General features: G+C 39.8%; 1 protein-coding gene across 2 annotated transcripts in view; it reads right to left on the bottom strand.

The window, feature by feature from the left end:
• cers5 (ceramide synthase 5) overlaps positions 1–21,183 on the bottom strand; it is a 64,260-nt gene that overhangs the window by 1,581 nt on the left and 41,496 nt on the right. The window contains exons 5-10 of one of the 2 annotated variants that reach the window (XR_013793990.1): positions 20,983–21,033; positions 17,688–17,780; positions 13,556–13,684; positions 10,577–10,683; positions 6,538–6,694; positions 3,572–3,756 (exon numbers count right to left, since the gene is read on the bottom strand). Coding sequence is in view for 1 of the 2 variants with exons in the window: in XM_079579322.1 (XP_079435448.1) it covers positions 6,538–6,694; positions 10,577–10,683; positions 13,556–13,684; positions 17,688–17,780; positions 20,983–21,033 (537 nt within the window). In the remaining variant the exon portion in view is untranslated. The remainder of the gene's footprint in view (positions 1–3,571; positions 3,757–6,537; positions 6,695–10,576; positions 10,684–13,555; positions 13,685–17,687; positions 17,781–20,982; positions 21,034–21,183) is intronic. The other variant, XM_079579322.1, reaches the window with a different exon arrangement.

Genomic DNA, 21,183 nt, shown 5'->3' on the forward strand with positions numbered 1-21,183 from the left:
GCCCCGCGGGTTTCAGGTCGACCCGCGCATCTCTATTGGCTATTGTAAGAAATTCTGATTTAATGCCAGCTGGTATTCGATTAGAACCAATTTAAGGTCTTAAAGCAGTACTAAGTAACTCTTCCCCCTAGAGGCCATAAGCGCAACTGCAGGTGTCGTAGCAAGTTACGATTTTTTAACTTATTAATTGTCTTTGAGAGTAAATACTACGCTGACAGAAAAGGCGAAGGGAGAGAGGGTTACTGTGCATCCAATTACACAATGGAAATAATTGTTTTCACTCAAACTTGGCTGTAAATACTGTTTAAAGTGACGTTAGCCCGCAGTTAGCTTTGCCTGTTAGCATGTTAGCTTCTTCTTCGTGATTCTATTAGTGTGCATTGGTGGCTCCGGTCCGGTGGCAGTCAAGTAAACGTGGTTTTCTGGCCAGAGACACCAGGGCGAGATGAAAGACCCTCCAATCATCCCTACGAAAAGGATTTATTAAGGTAAACACGTTACTTAGTACTGCTTTAATTTTGCCACAATTATTGAATGGCTTTTAATACTTCACTGCAGACAGTTGTAACAGTTTTGTCTTTGCTTCAGATAGTCACATGCTTAATACACTGCCGGACATAAAAGGTGCTGATAATATTATGTTAGACTGCCTTCGATTACACCACTCCTTCACTGTGACTTTGTTTCAATAAGCTTCTGCAAAGTCACGATATTAAAGTTTGATATATTGAGATGGGGTTAAGATCTTACACTGATGTGGCCGATCCGTGTGTGAAAATGATGAATCCTGGTTATTGTTTACTTTGGGCATAGCTTCCCACAAATGCAAATGTCGATGGCGACCAGCGGAGGGAGCGGCGAGACAGTTCTACCTTGTCCTCTCTAATGCAAAACAGATGGACGTGCCTCACATTCATGACACTGTTAAAGCATTACTCATCACCAGAGCAGTTGTTTCTGTGACCCGGGCGCGACACACTGAACGCTGAGCACAGACAAACCCCTGAGCAGGGATCAGTGTGTAAAACAGACTTGGATTTGGATCGTTGTATTGTTTCGTATAAAAGTATATACAGGGTTTATCTAGGAAACAACATGAGAAATGTAATGCTTTTTAATGCCTGAATCCTGTATTGTTGATGCAGGAAATGCAAAAACATAGTGGATTTTTATTTCTTCAGATTTGCAAACAATCCATCAAAGAGAGGTCGTGACCTTTAATGCATTTTATTGCTCAGCAGAAATCCTCATAGAAGTTAAATTTGTACTTTGTAAATATATCTCAAGGACACAGAAGCACTGGTTGGTTGTGTTTTTGTATCAAGGTGAGCTGTAACCACTAAATATTAAAATAAAATAAAATATAATATACAATTAGTTTTTTTCCTCCAGTGTCAAGAAAGAGCAGACGTTTGTGGAAGTCCTTTATGAGCTGTAAGTTGTGTTTATTGTTTCTCAAGCAAACAAACCGAAAAAGTAACAAAAATGTGTTTATGGCCATTTCTTCAATCTAAAACCAGTTATACCCTGGTCAGAGAGAATTCTAATGCGAACTGGCGTGCAGTATTTTCGTATATACCATAGTCTACTGGTGTAGGTTAAAAAGTGTTAACCTATTGCTGGGTTGCAGGTGACACCACAGGCCCATAATATTATATAGAGGTAAAATTATTTTGTTTTTGGGGAAATGTTTGGTCTTGTTCAGAGAGACCATGAACCCAGTGACTGATATTGATGGTCATTTTTGTAATTCATAAATATGCTTTTTAGATACAACTTGTGAAAGTGTAATGCTGTTAATTGCTGGGTTGCAGGTGACATCACAGCGTTCTAAAGGCCTATACTATTATATAGAGGAAAAATTATTTTGTTTTTGAGGAAATTTTTGGTCTTGTACAGAGAGATCTTGGACCCAGTGACTGATATTAAAGATCATTTTTTAAATTCATATATTTTCTTTTTAGCTATGACTTGTGAAAGTGTAATGTTATTAATAGGAAAAACTGGCTCTTGCCCCCCGCTGGGTCCGATGACATCATCACATTCTGGAACCTGCAACCCAGCAATTGGGAAAAACTGGCTCCTGCCCCCACTGGGTCCTATGACATCATCACAGTCTAGAACCTGTAACCCAGCAATAGAGTTCGGGAAATTCCACAGTTACCATGGAGATCGGCCATCTTTGCAGCTGTTAGCATACATATCCATTGACTAACATTAACTAAAGACAGTATAAAAAGTGGAGAAAAAAGCCGTGGAGCAGCTCCATTAGCAGCGGAGTTACTGCTGGTAAATACATCTAACTCACTGTGGTGTCCAAGTGTTTTAATGTGAACAATAACTCCAGTATTTTGACTTTTAAAACCTCCATTAGTTTATGATTGCTGCTAATCCCATAATGCTCAGCAATATGACATCACATTCCCGAACTCTATTGACACAGACGGCATCTCTGGAATCGCCCATATATGGTCATGTTTGAAAACAGTTAAGGGGGAAAAAATCTAAATGTTCTTTAATTATTCAAAAACTACTTTAACAAATGCTGAATTATGAACATAGTTTCTACTAAATAAAGATACAAAGACATGGGGAGGAGCAAAGTAGTTCAACAGGCCATAAATACATTAAAAAAAATGGACAATGCTAACATGATGCTACATGTTAGCATCGTGCTAATGCTAACGCTAGCTAGCGCTTCCTATGACTGCCATTTTTTCACTTCTACAGAACAATCTGCTGTGAGAAAATATCCATATGGGCCCGATTTACACTTGACTATTTGTATGTGATAAATAAGTTCATATTTCACCAGAAAATGGCTAAAAAAAGGGAAAAATTGTGTTTCTCTAAAGATATACAATAATATACAAATAAAGTCAAGTGTCAATCGGGCTCATATGGATATTTTCTCACAGCAGATTGTTCAGTAGAAGTGAAAAGCCCGATGCTAACATGTAGCATCAAGTTAGCATTCTCCGTTATTCATGTATTTATGGGATGTTGAACCACTTTGCTCCTCCCCATGTCTTTGTATCATTATTTAGTACAAACTATGTTCATATTTCAGCATTTGTTACAGTAGTTTTTGAATAATTAGAGAAAACATAATTTTTTTCAAAATTGTTTTCCCCCTTAACTGTTTTCAAAAATGACCATATATGGGCGATTCCAGAGATGTCGTCTGTATCTATAGTCCGGCAAGAGTTAAATCACATTCTATATCACTCCGCTGCAGCTGTTTCCATAGTAACGATAAACAATTGAGCTGGAACTAGCTTCAGGTAAAACAGCTTCAAAAGTGAAATAACTCAACAACGGATGCCCATCGAGGTGTCACATATCAGAAATAAAAGGACTTTGCGGAAGCACGACGCAGAGGCGGTTCACTTATTTCTGATAATTGACACCTCGTCGGGCGTTGCCCCCCCTTACATAATGCATGGCTCCTCACTTCACAACACTCTACTCTCAAAGTGAAGGCCAAAAACATCTAAAAATAAATCAACAAATGAGTGAAACCGGCAGAACAAACGCCTGAAAGGAAAAAGGTCATGAAACAATAACTTACAAGCAGAAGTGATAGATAGCGAAGGTAAAGGCGCAGACAGTGACGGAGAGTTATGGAGGAAAAGCAGCAGACAGGGAAGTGGAGGAGGAGGAGGAGGAGGAGGAGGAGGAGCGTCACTGGGCAAAGACAGAGAAAGAGACAGCGCTGCCCTCACTCAGTCCAGAGGGCGAAGAGCGGCGCTGCATCTGCCGAGAGCCAACACACAGGAAACAGAAGTTATCAAGGAGAACTGGATATTTATAACCTGACCAAGCAAAGTGCATCGAATCTGAAACCTAGAGGGACTTTCCCGGTTATTTAAGGCGAGACACTGCAGGTGAATAGGGAAAAAAAATAAATGTACAGATATCAATTTGAAACTTTTGCTGTCGATCACTGGCATAAATGTGAGAAAAAAAAATACATTGCAAGTTTTCTGTCATTTTATATTTTCAAATAAGAACAAGGTGTTTTATGCCAAAAAATGCCCCAAAATTTCCCATCTTTTCAGCAACGAAATCGGAATAATGGATAGAGCTACATTAAAATTGATGGTTTCATTTTATTGATAAATGTTTTACCAAGACTTTTTCAGAGGGGATTTTGGATATCTTGTTTAGTTTTAAAAAAAAATCTGTTTTTTAGTGGAAAAATGTGTACAAATTTTATTTTCGCCTTATTTTTTGACATTCAAAACTCAATAAATCAGGCTAGGGATTAGATCATAAAAAATCCCTCAGAAAAAACCTTCCAAATATTGTTCAGTCCAAGGCTGGAAAATTTGAAGTCTTTAGGTCCGACTGACGTGGACATAGTGCCGCCACAATGACGGAAAAATGTTTTTTGAGAAAAATGCCCTTGAAATTGCATTGTCCCATATAAGTCTATGGGGGAACATTGAATCAGCGCAATATTTAAACATGTTATTGTGAAGATTAGGTATATGGTTTGGTTTCCGGGTGAAAGCTTGTATGTTCCAATTTGGCCCAAAAAAACCTGAAAACTGAAAAAAAAAAATAGTTTTGCCTGTAGTGTCTCCCTTAAAGGTTTAAAGAACAAACAAACACATGATATTCAAATGGACACATAACTCTAGTCAGTCCCTCCAGGATTTCTCAGGCAGTTTTTTTGTGATTGTTGCATGCTAAAATGCCTGATTACTCCAGCCATTTTCCCAACAGTTGTGAAGAGACTCTGGGGAAAAAGACTTAAAATAGGCATTGTTCTAAATAGTTGGATCGTCTATGAAACAGAGCATATTTCCTGTCCACAGCTCTGGGCACTGGGTGGAGCAAACGAGTCCACACAAACGAGAAGACCAGGGTGAGTGAGAGGAGGACGAGGGATAGATGCAGCAGTTCTCGCTTCAGTTTGAAGGACTTCAGCTTCCTAAAGGCAAATTTAACAAGTAAAATGAATTTATACTGATCAGACTCCAATGTAAGGTTTGTGGGGAAGTCGTGGAGTTAAGGAACAGTTGCAATGCCACACTGATTTTGCAGAGTTTGCGTTAAATTTGTTCCAATACCGATACCACAGACTTTCCTGGTATTGGTATCAGTGAGTATCTAAACCCAAACCTATCCAATACCATTTTTTTTGTCTTGGGGCTATGCAGACAATAAAACCCTTAAAAAAAATCTTAAAATAAGACATTTTGTCTTGTTTTAAGGAAAAAATTCTGCCAATGGGGTCAGCATTTTTCTCTTGCTAAGAATTCTTATTTCTAGAATATTTTTCTCATCATGAAACAAGAAACACTAAATTTAAGCAAATAAATAGCTAGAATTAAGTAAAATGTCCTCAGAAAATGGAATAATTTAAGGAAAACATTCTTATTTAGTGAAAAATTGTGGGTATTTTACTTAAATGTTGCTTGATTTAAGCAAAATTTTCTAAATTACACACATTTTTGAGCAAAATGTTCTTAATAAATACTAATATTTAAGGAAAATATTGCCCGCGCTCGGGGACCCGTCTCCATGAGGTGGAGCCAGATGGTCAGAACCACCTGCTGGAGGATTCACCTATTGTACATGTTTTAGTGGTAGGGGAAACGTACGCAGACACGGGGAGAACATGCTCCCCGTCCTGGTGGGAATCGAACCCAGGACCTTCGAGCTGTGAAGCGGAGGCTCTAACCGCTGTGCCACCTCTATCTGTGAGAACAGTTCTTAATAATACCAGGAGTAATTTGGCATTTCGAACTTCTCCTGGTATTATTACGCCTTACAATATAGTCCCCCCTTTTATCCGCTTAGAAAATCCACATTGTTTAATTTTGTGTAATTATACTTTGTAGTGGAACACTTCACGTAACCATATTTAAATAGGGAAAACGTGGAAGAGCTTGGTAGCTTCTATCTTGACCTGTTTTGGAGCTATAGAGGAGAGAGGGAGAGGCTAAATGCTAACGCCGTCTGCGCTGTGTTTATGTGACTGAAGGCACGGGGGAAGATCAGACAGGTCCTAAAGAACTCGTCAAAGCTAAGGTAAGAACATATCTCAGTATGTAAAAACGGTAAACGGCCTATTCCTTTAACACTTGTATTACCCCCAGAGGGACTACGGAAAGGATTTATTGAGGCAAACAAGTTACTTAGTACTGCTTTAAGGATAAATACAGCCAGGTTTATGGTAAAGGATTTGGTTTGTTTAGGTCCTATTCTACTCTTTAGTTCAGCGTTAGGTTTTTCATTATAGTTTTTGTCATGGTATTTTATTTTTGTACACTAAAACAAAGACACTACACAATTAAAAGCAATAGTGAGTAATTATTAATTAAGAATTAAAACTCTGGATATTCTTGTCCATCTTTCTCTTTCTGCACAATTTGAATTTCTAACCTTTCCATTCACAAGACCAACCCACACACGCAGGAACAAGTCCAGTCGTTTGTACATCTGCAAAAGGCTCCTGAACTTACACAACACGACTGGTTTAGTTCTTACACAGTAAACAAACATGGGATTTCCAAAGTGACTGACCTTGCCGCGACTCACGGCTTTGAAGGCGATGCGCGCTATGAGGTAGGACCAGAAGACGTGGAGCCCCTGGAGAACCAGCAGTAACGAGTTGAAGACCCACCAGGACGGGTACGGCCCCACGATGTCCCAGCTCTCGAACATGGTCGAGTTCAGCACCCTGCGCACGGAGAGGAAACGCTTCAGTGTCTGAGAGGCCGGAGGGTTTTCTTCAGAGGGCTTTGCATGCAGAAGGGAAGTGTGAAGTGTAATTCCTCCCTGTGGGGTTGGAGTTGTCGCTGATTTCTCTAATGAGGCCTCGAGGAACGGCAGCGACGGCGGTAATTCTCCTAATAATTCCCAAATGAGGCAAATGACACAATACAACCTGGGAGGAAACATGGAAAGAGCTGCACTAACACTAAGCCAGGTCCAGTCTGAATCCAACTGAATGCTTTTTAATGACATTTAAAAGGCCTTGATAATGACACAGTTTATGCCCCGCGGAAACCCTGTGATCAGAAGAAATTACTTTGAGCGGAGAGTTTAATCTGTCCGTTTTAGGGACGTAATGTCTGACAAATAATGATCATTTATCCATCAGTGAAGTCCTTAGATCCGGCGTTTTAATCGTGTTGCCATTGACCGTCCATCAGTAACTCGCTGTCCGCCACGTAATTCTGACATGTATTGATTTTGACGAGACTTTGCTAATCCTTAATGGAAATAAATCGTCCGCGGAAGACTGTCGGCCGGCGGAAAGTCCACTCGGAAGTTGGAACAGTTGCAAATTTTACAATAAATCTCAGGAGACAATTTCCTCAAGTTCAGCCTGGCTTCGGCTCCAAATTACAAAAAAAAAATGAATATGAATGAATATGACAACTGGCACCAGCCCCATGTGGGCAGTACTCGGTTACATTTACTTTACATTTTATTTATTTAAGTGTCATGTGCATGACACATTAGACTTTTTTTTTTTTTGCTTAAACAGAGTTAACACAATTAAACACACAATTAAATTAAAAATTTTGCTAAAATAAAATAAAAAATTGTGTTTTTGATGTTTATAATTTCACTTCCTTATTGGACACTGACAGGAAGTGACATAGATAGAGGGAAACTATTTTAAACTGTTGCCGTGCCAACCATGTTACGTCAATGGGAAAAGAGTCAAGCTGCTCTGGAACATTACCTTTACCGTCACTTCTTGTCAGTAGCTTAAAAAATAACTTGTGCTCTCAACATTTCTTCCTTAAATCGCTGCTTCACTGAAATAGAATCATTAAAGTCATGTTTACAAAAGCATATGCACTTTGAAGTGACTGTACTTTTTTCATACAGTACTAACCATACATCTGATCTATGCAATTTCGTTGTACAATTGTATAGAGACAAATAAAGCACTTTGAGTAAATCTTTAAGTGTCTTCATTTTGAAAAATGATGTATTTTGTGTTTTATTTACTCAATTCTTCATAATGATTCATTTTGATTGATTACTATTTTCTTTTAAAATAGTAAAATTGTAATTTGTCATGTTTTTTTTCTCATAATTTGATGCCCAACTGAAACTAAACATTATTATTATTATTATTATTATTATTATTATTATTATTATTATTATTATTATTATTTATTGAAACAGGGACAATGTACAGAACCATTAGTCTTTACAAGAGGAGATGGTTTGTACCAGATTTAGCTCAGCAGCTATTTTCCATCCGCAGTCCCTGGACAGGAATCAAACCTTTATGCTCAGGTGCTCACAGTACTCAAGTAAGTCTTTTTTACTCTTACTTGAGTAAATACTTAGGCCACTGCACTACAAAAAGTGAATATCAAGCATTGGCTTAAATGACTTCAAGTCATATTGATTCATTTTGAGAATATGAATCTTGTTTTGAAAAGTGTTCACGAATTTAGACCTTTTTTCCTGATCTGACCAAGTTTACTTTGCTTGTTTGGTGACATTTCAGACTGGCTTTAAGGTAATCCTGCTTGAAGTAAGAAAGTAAAACCCCATTGGCAAAGTAAACAACCTGAAATAAAGACGAAATGTTTTGGAACGAGTGAAATAATCTAGGCCAAAATACTACATCTTAACTAGTCAAAAGTTATAAATTATTATCCTCACATTGAGACATTTAAACTAATCTAGTTAATCACTTTTTGCAGTGAAACTACTTTAAAGCAACGTGACTCTTCCTCGAGTAAACATTTGGCTCCTCTGACTGTATTATACATTCAGGTTAAGTGCTGATGTCGTGCGTCTTTTCAAACACATGTGACGGACAGGTGCTTGTCAGCGGACCCCCCCCCCCCCTCCCCCCTCCCCCGCCCCCCCGCACAGGTGTTCATTTCAGCCCAAGCGCCTTCAATGGCAACACTAGCTCTTATCACTCATCCTCACCAAGACACTGAATATCGGAGGCTCGAGTTACGTTTGAGTCAGTCTCTGCGCCGCCATTGTTCTGTTTGTTCCTTTTCTGTCCCGGAATGGGCGAGTGGTTGTTGGTGGATCGTGTGCGCGCTAAAACATTACAGCTCTCAGCCTGAAAGCGAACGGGAGGGGGGGGAGTGACTCACGCACGTTGGGAATTGGCGCGGGCTGGAGTTGCACCATGTCAAAACGGCACAAAGAGGCAACGAAGCAAGAGAAACCAGCTTCTACAAGGCACTCGTCGTAAAAGCTGTCACTCCTTCGCTCGTAATCGTCTGTAGCTACATGCTCATTAGCTCGGATGCTTCTGAAATTGTTATTGCGCTCCACCTTTCCATTTCAAATGTCAGACATCGGGCAGGGCTCCAGGCGAAGGTTGTGAGTCGTTTGCATCAGCGCACACCTGATTTGTCTTTTACAGTAGGTGAACCAGGACATCATTGTGGTGTTAATGTTTCAATAATAGATTGAATAAGCTGTTTGCTAATTCACCTTTTATAATACTGCATATTTTACAAGACGAAAAATATGATTGAATATGATGAACAGTTAAAGGAATAGGCCACTGTTTTTACATACTGAGATATGTTCTTACCTTAGCTTTGACGAGTTCTTTAGGACCTGTCTGATCTTCACCCGTGCCTTCAGTCACGTAAACACAGCGCAGACGGCGTTAGCATTTAGCCTCTCCCTCTCTCCTCTATAGCTCCAAAACTGGTCAAGATAGAAGCTAGTAATTTGGCATCCGCACAGTAAAGTGAAGATTACTGCGCGGAATTTCGAACTACTCCTGGTATTATTACGCCTTACAATATAGTCCCCCCTTTTATCCGCTTAGAAAAACCACATTGTTTAATTTTGTGTAATTATACTTTGTAGTGGAACACTTCACGTAACCATATTTAAATAGGAAAGACGTGGAAGAGCTTGGTAGCTTCTATCTTGACCTGTTTTGGAGCTATAGAGGAGAGGGGGAGAGGCTAAATGCTAACGGCGTCTGCGCTGTGTTTACGTGACTGAAGGCACGGGTGAAGATCAGACAGGTCCTAAAGAACTCGTCAAAGCTAAGGTAAGAACATATCTCAGTATGTAAAAACGGTGGCCTATTCCTTTAAGCTGCAGCTGTCCACACTGTACCAAGGTCTGTTTTACCAAGAGAACAGTGGCCTACAGGTACATTCACTTTTATTAATGTGTGTTATGAACTTCAATTATATTATTCTTTAAACGTCCATGTGCCCAGTGAGGCCAAAGCGCCGCCCGCACAGCGACTGTGGCCATGCTTAGAGCCGCCCTCCTCGGCATGTTAGTCCACACAGCCTCAGGAGTTTCCCAGTGTTCGAAGCTGCTCTGAGCTGGATTTCGTGGTGACAAGGCTGACTTTGACACCCTCCATAAGATTTCAGTGGTGAGAGGATTCATTTTAAACTCATTTATTTTGCACTTGAACGTGCACCCAAATCAGCCTCCCCTCGGGCCAAGGTTATGAATAAAACAACTATAGACACTTTAGCAGCATTGTAATAGATGTCATCTGACTAAAATCCCACATTCTTACTCACAGTGAAGTCAAAGTGAGGCCAAAACAATGCACACATTGTAAAAATGCAACACAACTCACCATAGTGGATAAATTATGAGCCGGGTGACGAAGAATACAAGACTGAACACAATGAAGATGGAGTCACACACTCGCTGGTACTTGGCGTAGTTGGCCATTTTGGCTGCCTGCAGGAAACAAAAGTTTAAATAAATTAAGAAAGAAGTACAGCTGAGTAGTTAATTGCGTAAGCTTTGAGTTTCCAAAGATTTAATGACGTCCCCATAGCATGACTGTGGGGAAGAAGAACAGAAACAAACACTTGAAGGAACTAACATGATTTCTTTCTTTTTATGATAAAAGAACTGGATTTCCATCAGTATGTTTATATATTGTTTTTATTGGATTTTGCCATGTTAATCTAGTGATTTAAAGACCTAGGCCAGATAGAAACAGACAGCATCTCTGGAATCGCCCATATATGGTCATGTTTGAAAACAGTTAAGGGGGAAAACAATTCAGAGAAAAATGTAAACTTTCTCTTTGCCCAAATCTAAGAGATTCTCAACTGGAGTTTACATCCTGCAGGCCACTGTCACACCTTAATTGAAAGCTAAGACCGACAAAAACTGATCTAAATGAATCTTTTTCCTCCCATTGTTGCCTTTTTGTCATCACTTTATTGACGTTTTGTTTTCAACGCCTTTTTGTTGCCCTTTCGTTGCTCTTAAGTAGCTTTTTTGTTGCATTTTAGTGTTGTGTTTTTGTCCCTTTTTCGATATATATTCGTAGCTCTTTTATTGCTCTTATGCAGCTTCTTGTGGCATTTTTAATCACATTTTTGTTCCCCTTTTGTTGCTCTTTTGTGGCTTTTTTTGTTACATTATAATCACATTTTTGCCACATTTTTGTCAATCTTTTGCTACGTTTTAACCTCCTTTTTTTAGATTTAGGTAAAGCCAAACTGGAGAAAATGCACTCTGTTAAAGGAATAGTCCACCGTTTTTACATACTGAGATATGTTCTTACCTTAGCTTTGACGAGCAGTAATCTTCACTTTACTGCGCGGATTTCGAACTACTCCTGGTATTATTAGGCTTTACAATATAGTTCCCCCTTTTATCCGCTTAGAAAATCCACATTGTTTAATTTTGTGTAATTATACTTTGTAGTGGAACACTTCACGTAACCATATTTAAATAGGGAAAATGTGGAAGAGCTTGGTAGCTTCTATCTTGACCAGTTTTGGAGCTATAGAGGAGAGAGGGAGAGGCTAAATGCTAACGCCGTCTGCGCTGTGTTTACGTGACTGAAGGCACGGGTGAAGATCAGACAGGTCCTAAAGAACTCGTCAAAGCTAAGGTAAGAACATATCTCAGTATGTAAAAACGGTGGCCTATTCCTTTAAAGTGGGGGCTAAAAGGTTAAAGGAAGTTACTTGATGTTTCAACTCAAATGTATTTATTTATTGACCTTTATTTAACCAGGATAGTCCCACTGAGATTAAGAATCTCTTTTTCAGGAGAGTCCTGGCCCTAGAGGGGAATCTATTGTACATGTTTTTAAGATAAGATAATCCTTTATTGATCTCACAAAGGAGAAATTCACTTGTTACAGTCGGCGTTCAAGAAGATCACTCAGAGTTAATAAAGTGCAGCTGATACAGTGGTATACAGTGGTTTTAGTGGTAGGGGAAACCGGAGTACCCGGAGGAAACCTACGCAAACACGGGGAGAACATGCAAACTCCACACAGAAAGGCCCCGTCCAGGTGGAAATCGAACTCGGGACCTTCTTGCTGTGAGGCGTGAGCGCTAACCGCTGCGCCACCGTGCCGCAAATACTCTCGTTCTATATGAGAAACATTTTAGGTAAAGAAAAAAGCATTGTTTAAGTATCAGCATCATAAACAGAGTATTGTACCCGGCCCTTACCAGGCAACACACCTGCATAATGCATTACGACTAAAGAGACTGGGATTGAATAACATAAACTGAACATTATGTCTGGGTCACGGGTTGTTGTTTTGCAGCTTGTTTTCATTTGCTTAAGCACTTATTATTTCCTTAAATCCTGTTTACCTTAGATATAATCCAGGTTTAATCCTGTTAATACTTTCTAATGTAACGCTTCTGTCGTCTGGGCGTTGCATCATGTTGTTATTCTAACGTATATCCACATAACACCGGGGTTAGTGCTAGATCGTATGCTCCGCAGGGACAGTCTGCTGTGAGTTTGTATAGATCTATGAATTGGTTTGTCTAAAAATACAAATAATCCTAGTCCTTGAAGTTAACCCCTTAACTCCCACCTGAACCGAGCAAATTTTCTCCAGTTTGGCTTTATCCCAGTCCAAAAGCTTCTGGAAAAAAGCTGTGGAAATGTGACAAAAAAGTGAGAAAACATTGACAAAAAAGTGACGAAAAATGTATGAAAAAGTGGCAAAAATGTCACAAAAATGTCACAAAAATGTCACAAGAAATTGACAAAAAATTGACGAAAAAATGACAAAAATGTGACAAAATGTGACAAAAAAATTACAAAAAATTGATTAAAACAAAAGTGACAAAAAATATCAAAAATGTGACACAAAATTGATTAAAAATTAACGAAAAAATGACCAAAATGTGACAAAATGTGAGAAAAAAATGACAAAAATGTGACAAAAAATGACCAAAAAAATGACAATGTGACGAAAAAATTACAAAAATGTGATAAAAAATTACAAAAAAGTTACAAAAATGAGTTGAACACCCAACAAAAAAATGTTGGAAAAAAAATCTGATGACGTGAGGAAAAAGATCCTCTCGGTTCAGGCGGGAGTTAAGAGGTTAACCATTTCCCTGGCCCTAACCTTAATTTGTGTCATGATATCTCACGTTTTCACAGCAGACTGTCCCTCCGGAGCAGACGATCAACAACAACAACAGCCCAGTCAGGCTTTGTGCTCGGGAAGCCTTGGAGCGAATCCGAGCCCAAAGGAAGTGACTGGGGTTTTGCGGTGGCTCGCGATGAGCTCATGAGAAAGAGGGGTTTCCGTGAGTGATCGAGTTTCCCTGACCTCCAGCAGGAAGTCGGAGGCGTCGTGGACACACATGACCAGGCTGCCCACGCGCACCATGTTGTTAGCGTAGGAGAAGCTGATGAGGCCCACGGTGGCCAAGTGGTGGATGAACATCACCCGGAAGTCCTGCGGAAAAGGCAGAGAAGACCAAAAATAATGGATTGGGTGAAGGACATTTTGACACTGCGGGTGAACAGGAAATAAATAAATAAAAAGGTGCGGTTTGTAGTAAGCACAATAAACAAACAAATGCAAAACAGCAATAAAAGCTGCACACTGTTAAAGGATCTGGCAACCCTAAAGGCTCATTCATACTTCATAAGACGGAAGAACTTTAGAGCTGTAACAACAAAATTGAGGCCCTGTCCACACAAATTCAAGCTGAGGACCATATGCAAAGATATTTTATCAATCCAGTGAAGCACTGTCCTCTTCCAAGCTCAGAAAATCATTGAGAATCCATCACATTTTCTGAATGGTGAATATGTAATTCTCCCATCAGGAAGACGGTACAGAGCACACAGTTTCAAGAGCAACAGATACAAGCTCTCATTTCTCCCCAACTCTGTGTCTCTTCTAAACAAACTGAAGGATAAAGAGCAGGTGAAGAGGCGTCAGAACTAAGATGAACTCAATTGTTTTATTGTGATGTACTGGCTGCACTGACTTACTGAATTGTTTTATATGAATGGTTGTACTGTATGTGTGACAGCTGCGGGCAATGAGCCCAACACAAATTTCCTCATTGAGGACAATAAAGCTTATCCATCCATCCATCCATCCATCCATCCATCCATCCATCGTCCTTACGAGCCCGGCGTTTTGGGGGTTTGTAAACGAACATTTTCCAAACTGGCTCCCAGAGTGGAAAGATCTCAAAACACCGTTTACGTGGCACCATTGTTACGATGTCTCTGCAGCTTTTACTAAAACAATGACATGACAGCGTAAGAGTAGATGAGACATTTCTAAAATGAATATCAGCATCGGCCAATCAAAATACCCGATAATCGTTTAGTTTATTGAAATGACAGTGTGTAGGGGCAGTTACATTTAAAAGATGGCTGCACCAGATTAAGCACTATGAAAAAACCCACATCGGTCGACCGATATTTCTATGATTGAAACCTTTACTATAATAAGAAATGTTTAACTTTAGGCTATATAAGAGATAAAAAAAAAACACATCAAATTAAATTACTTAGAATATCGGCCTTTATATCGGCTATCGGCCATGTCAACCTCTTTCATATCGGTATCGGACCCCAAAAATCCATATCGGCCTTATTTGTAATATCCCGATATTTCACAGGGTTTATCAACACATTTCACAACTTGCAGGGTCACTTTTAGTTTAGTTTATTTCAGCAATTTTACATTCATTACATTCATATACGGTTGGAGATGCTCAAAATGGAGTAAGCAAATGAAGCTTAGAAGTGCCCATACCATTCTGTGACAATGTTTGATTTTACAATATACTAAAAGTGGGTAAAACTGATTTTCTTCCACTACAAGACAAAAAACAATCTACAATATTGCAGAAAATCATGCCGTTCAGCCCTAATATCGGGAAAGTAGCCATTAAGAAAACCCTGCTCTGCTGTACCTGTGACCATATGCTGTACATGAAGCGCTGCAAAGATGAAAGTGAGTAAGAGTCGGCTCCTCCCACTGAGAGGAATTTGTGTCATTCCAAACGAGTGGAGTCTGCTCCTCATCACATGACATAAGTGCCGTCACGCTGCTCGCACGAGGCCTCGGCAGCACCAGCCCAGAACAACACACGACAAAAACACCACAGGCTATGTTTCTGTTCATCCATTCATCAGGGACTTCCAACACTGAAATCTTCATCGTAGTGAGTTTTTTCCTCCTCACTACTGCCTCAAGAACATTTGCTCTTCACACTTTCATGCTTGAACTGTCCCGTTTATCCCTAAACGCTGTGAGGCACTGACACGAATGAAGTTGAGTAAAGTCACTTAGGCCTGAAACGTGAGTCCTTATTCCTTAATAAAGCAGGTAAAAAATATCTTCAAAGTATTATAAGTAAGGGATGATGCACGACGAGGTGTCCATTATCAGAAATAACTGTTATTCTGATAATGGACACCTCGGAGTGCATTATCCCGCTTATACCATGGTCCCGCCAACTGAAACTGTTCATTGGGGCCTGTTTGCTTATTTTTTTGTTGAGTTATTTCCCTTTTTAATCAGTTTTACCTGAAAGTAGTTCTAGCTCTGTTGTTTATCGTTACTATGGAAACAGCTGCAGTGGAGTGATATTCACCTTATTCCGGAGGTTCGCGTGGGCGCCGCCATGAATTGTGCCCGCCCCTTTTCTCCTATGTGTTAACATGGGGCTGGAGAAGTCGATATAAAATCAGTCACTACACGAAAACAAAGCCGTTTTTCGGCCGCACAGAGAAACGGTGCAGTGTCGACTTGTTGGTGCAAATGAACATCGGACATTTTACACAAATCAATCGACTAAACATCAGATTTGAGCGGAGAATATTTTCCCTCGTTCTCCGTTAAAATGAACGGGCTTCGCGCTCGACCGGAAGTGTCTGGAAAACGAGGTGCCAAGACAACGCAAAAGTGGGCGGGGCGGAATAAGGTGAATAGAATGTGATTTAGACGGCATCTCTGGAATCGCCCATATATGGTCATGTTAAGGGGGAAAACAATTTGCAGGTGACATCACAGCATTCTAAAGGCCTATACTATTATATAGAGGAAAAATTATTAAAGTTTTTGAGGACATTTTTGGTCTTGTACAGAGAGATCATGGACCCAGTGACTGATATTAATGATCATTGTTAAAATCTCTATATTTTTTTTTTAGCTACGACTTGAAAGTGAAAGTGTAATGCAGTTAATGGTTTGAGGGGGAAAATAGAATCTTTTGGGAAACCCAATTTTTCCCTCTTTTTAACCATTTTCTGGTGGAATATGAACTTATTTATCACATACAAATAAAGTCAAGTGTAAATCGGGCCCATATGGATATTTTCTCACAGCAGATTGTTCAGTAGAAGTGAAAAAATGGCAGTTGTAGCTAGCGCTAGCTAACGTTAGCATTAGCCTGGTTGCCTCGCTTCCGTCAGTCTACCCCAGGGCAGCTGTGGCTACAATAGTAGCTTACTACCACCAAGTATGGAGTGAATGAATAATGCAATGTAAAGCGTCTTTGAGTGTCCAGAAAAGCTCTATATAAAACCAAGGCATTATTATTATTATTATTATGTAGCATCATGTTAGCATTCTCTGTTTTTTTTATGTATTTATGGGCTGTTGAACCACTTTGCTCCTCCCCATGTCTTTGTATCTTTATTTAGCAGAAAACTATATTCATAATTCAGCAATTGTTAAAGTAGTTTTTGAATAATTAGAAAAAGTTTAGATTTTTTTTACAAAATTGTTTTCCCCCTTAACTGTTTTCAAACATGACCATAGATGGTCATATTTGGTCATATTTTCCCCCTCGGCGAAGCCACGCCCCCTTCTATGACGAGATGCCGTCTGTATCTATCACTTTTTAATGGACATGGTAGAAATTAACCAGTACAACAGAAAGTCAGTATGTGTTTGTAGAGGTCAGAAGTAATATAAAACGTGACTAAAGTGTTTTGACCTTTACAATCCACCAATTAACTTGCAATGTTGTTTTGACAACAATTAATCATAATAAGCGTGACACAGGTCAGGAGGCAATGGTGAAAGATCCTAAGGTGCTTATTAATCTGAGAAAACCTGCTAAACCAAATTCCTTTAAAATCCTTCACCCTTGAAAAGCACAACACACAGTCAGAGCGAGATGTCCTCAAGAGTTCACTTCAGGTAATGATTATAAGCAATCACAAGCCAACAGGGTACACTTAAAGGTACGGCACAACAAAGGCTTTAAAACCTGCTAAATTCCCCACATATTCAGGACATATTGTCACAGACCCTTTTGTTGTTTTGTTTGTACTCTTTGGGCTCGAATCCCCATCATTTGACTAGAAAAATGACAAGTGATCGAGCAGACTTGTCTCCCCCTGATCTAAAACAACCCCAGGTTTGATAATAAGGAGCAATAAATGCACAGATTACAGGGTGGAAATGGATACATGAGCCTTACCTTCCTTTTAATGTCAGTAAACTGGGAGAACATGAGCGACCAGTAGAAAGCCAGCTGGATCACGTAGAAGTAGTACATCCCAGAACTCAGCGGCTGCAAAGACAGAAGAGAAGAGTTGGTTTGTGTTTTTATTCTTAATCATTTCGAGGGGGATCAAAGTGACAACAGAAAACGATGACACAAAAAGTTACATTTATTCAACTTGCAGTGTGCTGAGAATCAACTAATGAAGACTGGGATAGATAAAATAACATTGGTCACAGGTGAAAGATAACAAATAATAAACCATATTTGTAATGCACGAGTTGCTTAATGATCAGATCAGGTCCCTTTATGTTGTGAGTTGTATCTTGTATCTTTATTTTTAGAATTAAAGCGGCTTTTCGGAACAGTGAGCCAACTTTGCAAAGACCCGCTCTGCACTTCCTCTGCCTCACCCTCAGACAGGGGCGGACTGGGACTGAAAAACAGCCCTGGACTCTGACCAACCCGGCCCAAATTAGCGTAAATGCGACACTTCCACAAAGACATATGTTAACCTCTACTTAACCGAGTTTGGCTTTACCCAAATCCAAAAGCTTCTTGACTGGAGAGAAACGCAAAGAAAGTTAAAATCTAGAAGAGTGATGGTCACTTTTTATCACCGCATTTTTGTCATGTTTTTGTCACTTTTCGTTGCGTTTTTGTTGTTTGGTGTTGTGTTTTTGACTCTTGTTTTTCATTTTCTTTTTTCATGTTTTGGTTGTTTTTTCATCGCTTTTTTCATTGCTTTGTCGTCTCGTTTTGGTCACATTTTCTTGTGCTTATGTCACTTTTTTTGTTGCTTTTGCGGCACATTTTTGTTCCGTTTTCATCCTTGTTTTTGGATGCTTTTCTTTTAAGCTTTTAGATTTGGGTAAAGCTCGATTACGGGAGGGTGTGAGAGGTTAAGGAGAAAGGTGAGAGGCCAGGCCGGTGGCCCTTCTGTGCTCTTCCAGAATGGACGTATGGCCAGTCCGCCCCTGCCCTCAGAACAGCCCTCACCTGCCTCCATGTAAACACAAACACATGCAGGGATCGCAAATGTTTGAAGCAGCAGCCGCAGCAACAGCACACGACACAGTCAGAGTTTATCATTATGACTGATAAAGAAAAGATAAATGATAAACATCTGATCGACCTGCTCTGATGCAGCTGAAATCCTCATCAATCGTTTGTTCAATAATCCAGTATCTACAGGGGGCCGAGGCTCCTTGAATATTTCTGGACCACTCCCTAACCTGGTCATTTTATACTAAGCCCTGACGAAGACCTGGTGGTCGAAACATGCTGGCTTCGCCTTCTAAATAATTCAAGTCCTTTTACTTCCTTGTGCTGTGCATATTGGTTTTGGAGTGCCTGGGTTTGCCGTTTTTTGCAAGCTGGATCCCTTTCCCAAGAGCACCCATACTTACTTTTTGGATTACATTGGGACACTGAGAACAATCAGTCATGTTGTTGTTTTTACATCTACAGGGGCCGTCAGGTTTTTTTTCTTCCATCAATCACGCACAGGGAAGCGTATGAGGCGTTCAAGGGTTGCGAGAAATAAAAGCTCTGCACTGTAAATTTAGTTCTAAATCAGGGGTGCCCAAAGTGGGGCCCGCCAGAGAGTGACCTACTTTTGCGCCGCATTTGGTTAATACTAACTCTTTCCCATTCATTCTCAATGGTGAATATGGATGCAGTACACTTTTTGGCCACTGGCGACAAATTGGGGGCGCTGTTTCACTCCTTTCGCAAAGTTAAGGAAACACTGTTCTGGTGTCTTGGTCATAGAGCGTCGTAGCATCAACTTTCCCATTTTTCCATAATATTTTATTGCAAAGGCCATCGACATATATGACTTATAAAAGAATTTATGCTGAACTGACACTTTCAAATTGGTCTAATATGGCATTTTCCTTGACTTAAAGAAATGAATGAAGTAAAGTCACTGTAGGTACTGCAGGTAAAGGTGATGTTGTTGTTTACATGTTGCACTATATTGCTACAATAATTGATTTTGTTCTGCTAAAACTAGGCTTTTGTAGCATGTTATTTGCATAAAGAATTAAATGCAAATGTATACCAAAAAGGAACATAAAGTAACTATTATTATTCGTAGTTATATGTGCTTCACGCTTCACATCGCAGTGTTTGGCCCACAACCCACAGACACTTTTTCATTTTGGCCCTCAGAGACAAAAAGTTTGAGCACCCCTGTTCTAAATGGAGCATTGATGTTCTGAAATGCCAAAAAAAACACAGACTTACATGAACGTTGCAGTTCAGCAAATACGTACAAGTCTCAAAATGTTAACTTTGTAACATTTCTCATTTATTCTGCTGATAAATGTGTTGGATTATTGATATTTCCCTTCTCTCTTTGAAAGCATCAAGAGAGCAGTCTGTGGAGGAGGAGTGATGGGGGAAGAGCAGGTGAGGGGAGGGGGAGGGAGCACAGCAAGGTTCACTATTAAAGAAAAAAAATCCAGGAGTGTAGTTGAGAGCAGCTTTAAATGTAGCCGGTGTTTAAACTGAGGGCATTTAATGTAGAAAAGTCCAGTGATCCGTGTTTGATGTTAGTTACATAAAGTCTCATGATATCAGTTGGTATCGGATATCGGTAGATACTAAAACTCAAATATCAGGAGTAACAAAGCTGGATCAGTGCAGCTCTAGTTTACACCCAGTCTAGACAGAATTTAGTTGATTTTGGCTCCATATTTGACCCATTTTAGTCCTGATTTGATCCTGATCCAGGTCTGGTGTCTCCTGAAAGGCCAAATATTAAATCAGATGGCACTTGATGTGAGTAATTTGAGAACAACTGATGTAAATTAGAGTAAATGAAGTAATGATCGGTGCGTGACCCGGCCTCTGTGCCCGGTCACAAAGAAGCGCTTCTTATCATAATTACTGCCATGTGCCTTCACTTAAAACAACTTACATTCCCACACAGTGTCTATGGGTCTATGGGAACGCTGCATTTTACAAGTGTCTCGAAAAATCTGAATCCTCTGCATGAAAAAAACAGCTTTTGTTGAAATTTTTGCGCCACATTTTTTGCAGAAGCGACCGATAATATATTTGGTTTACACGTCGCAGGCTCCTTCAGTGACAGAAAGCCAAGCAAAACCAAAGCTTTATCCAAACAAACTACATTCCTCTACAGTCGAGACGTGGAAATATCATACTGTGCACTGATCTACTGGGCCGGCAGCGGTTTATTCAACAGACAAAAGATCTTGCAGTGGTATTTCTGGTGTCTTTAATGACAATGGAGTAAACTTACTTGATAAGGGTAACCGTACCAGCAATGCCTTGTGTCCCACATCCAGGGGGACTGAAAACAAAAGTAGTGTGTTAGAGTCATCTACATATTAGCTAATAAAGGAGTAACAAAAATACTCTTATAGTCACAATTATTTGGATTCATCTTGATACCCCCGTCAATGTTTTGGGTCTTAAGGTCAGCACACACTACAAGACTTTT

This window comes from Gobius niger, assembly GCF_951799975.1.
Source record: "Gobius niger genome assembly, chromosome: 20".
NCBI lineage: Eukaryota > Metazoa > Chordata > Actinopteri > Gobiiformes > Gobiidae > Gobius > Gobius niger.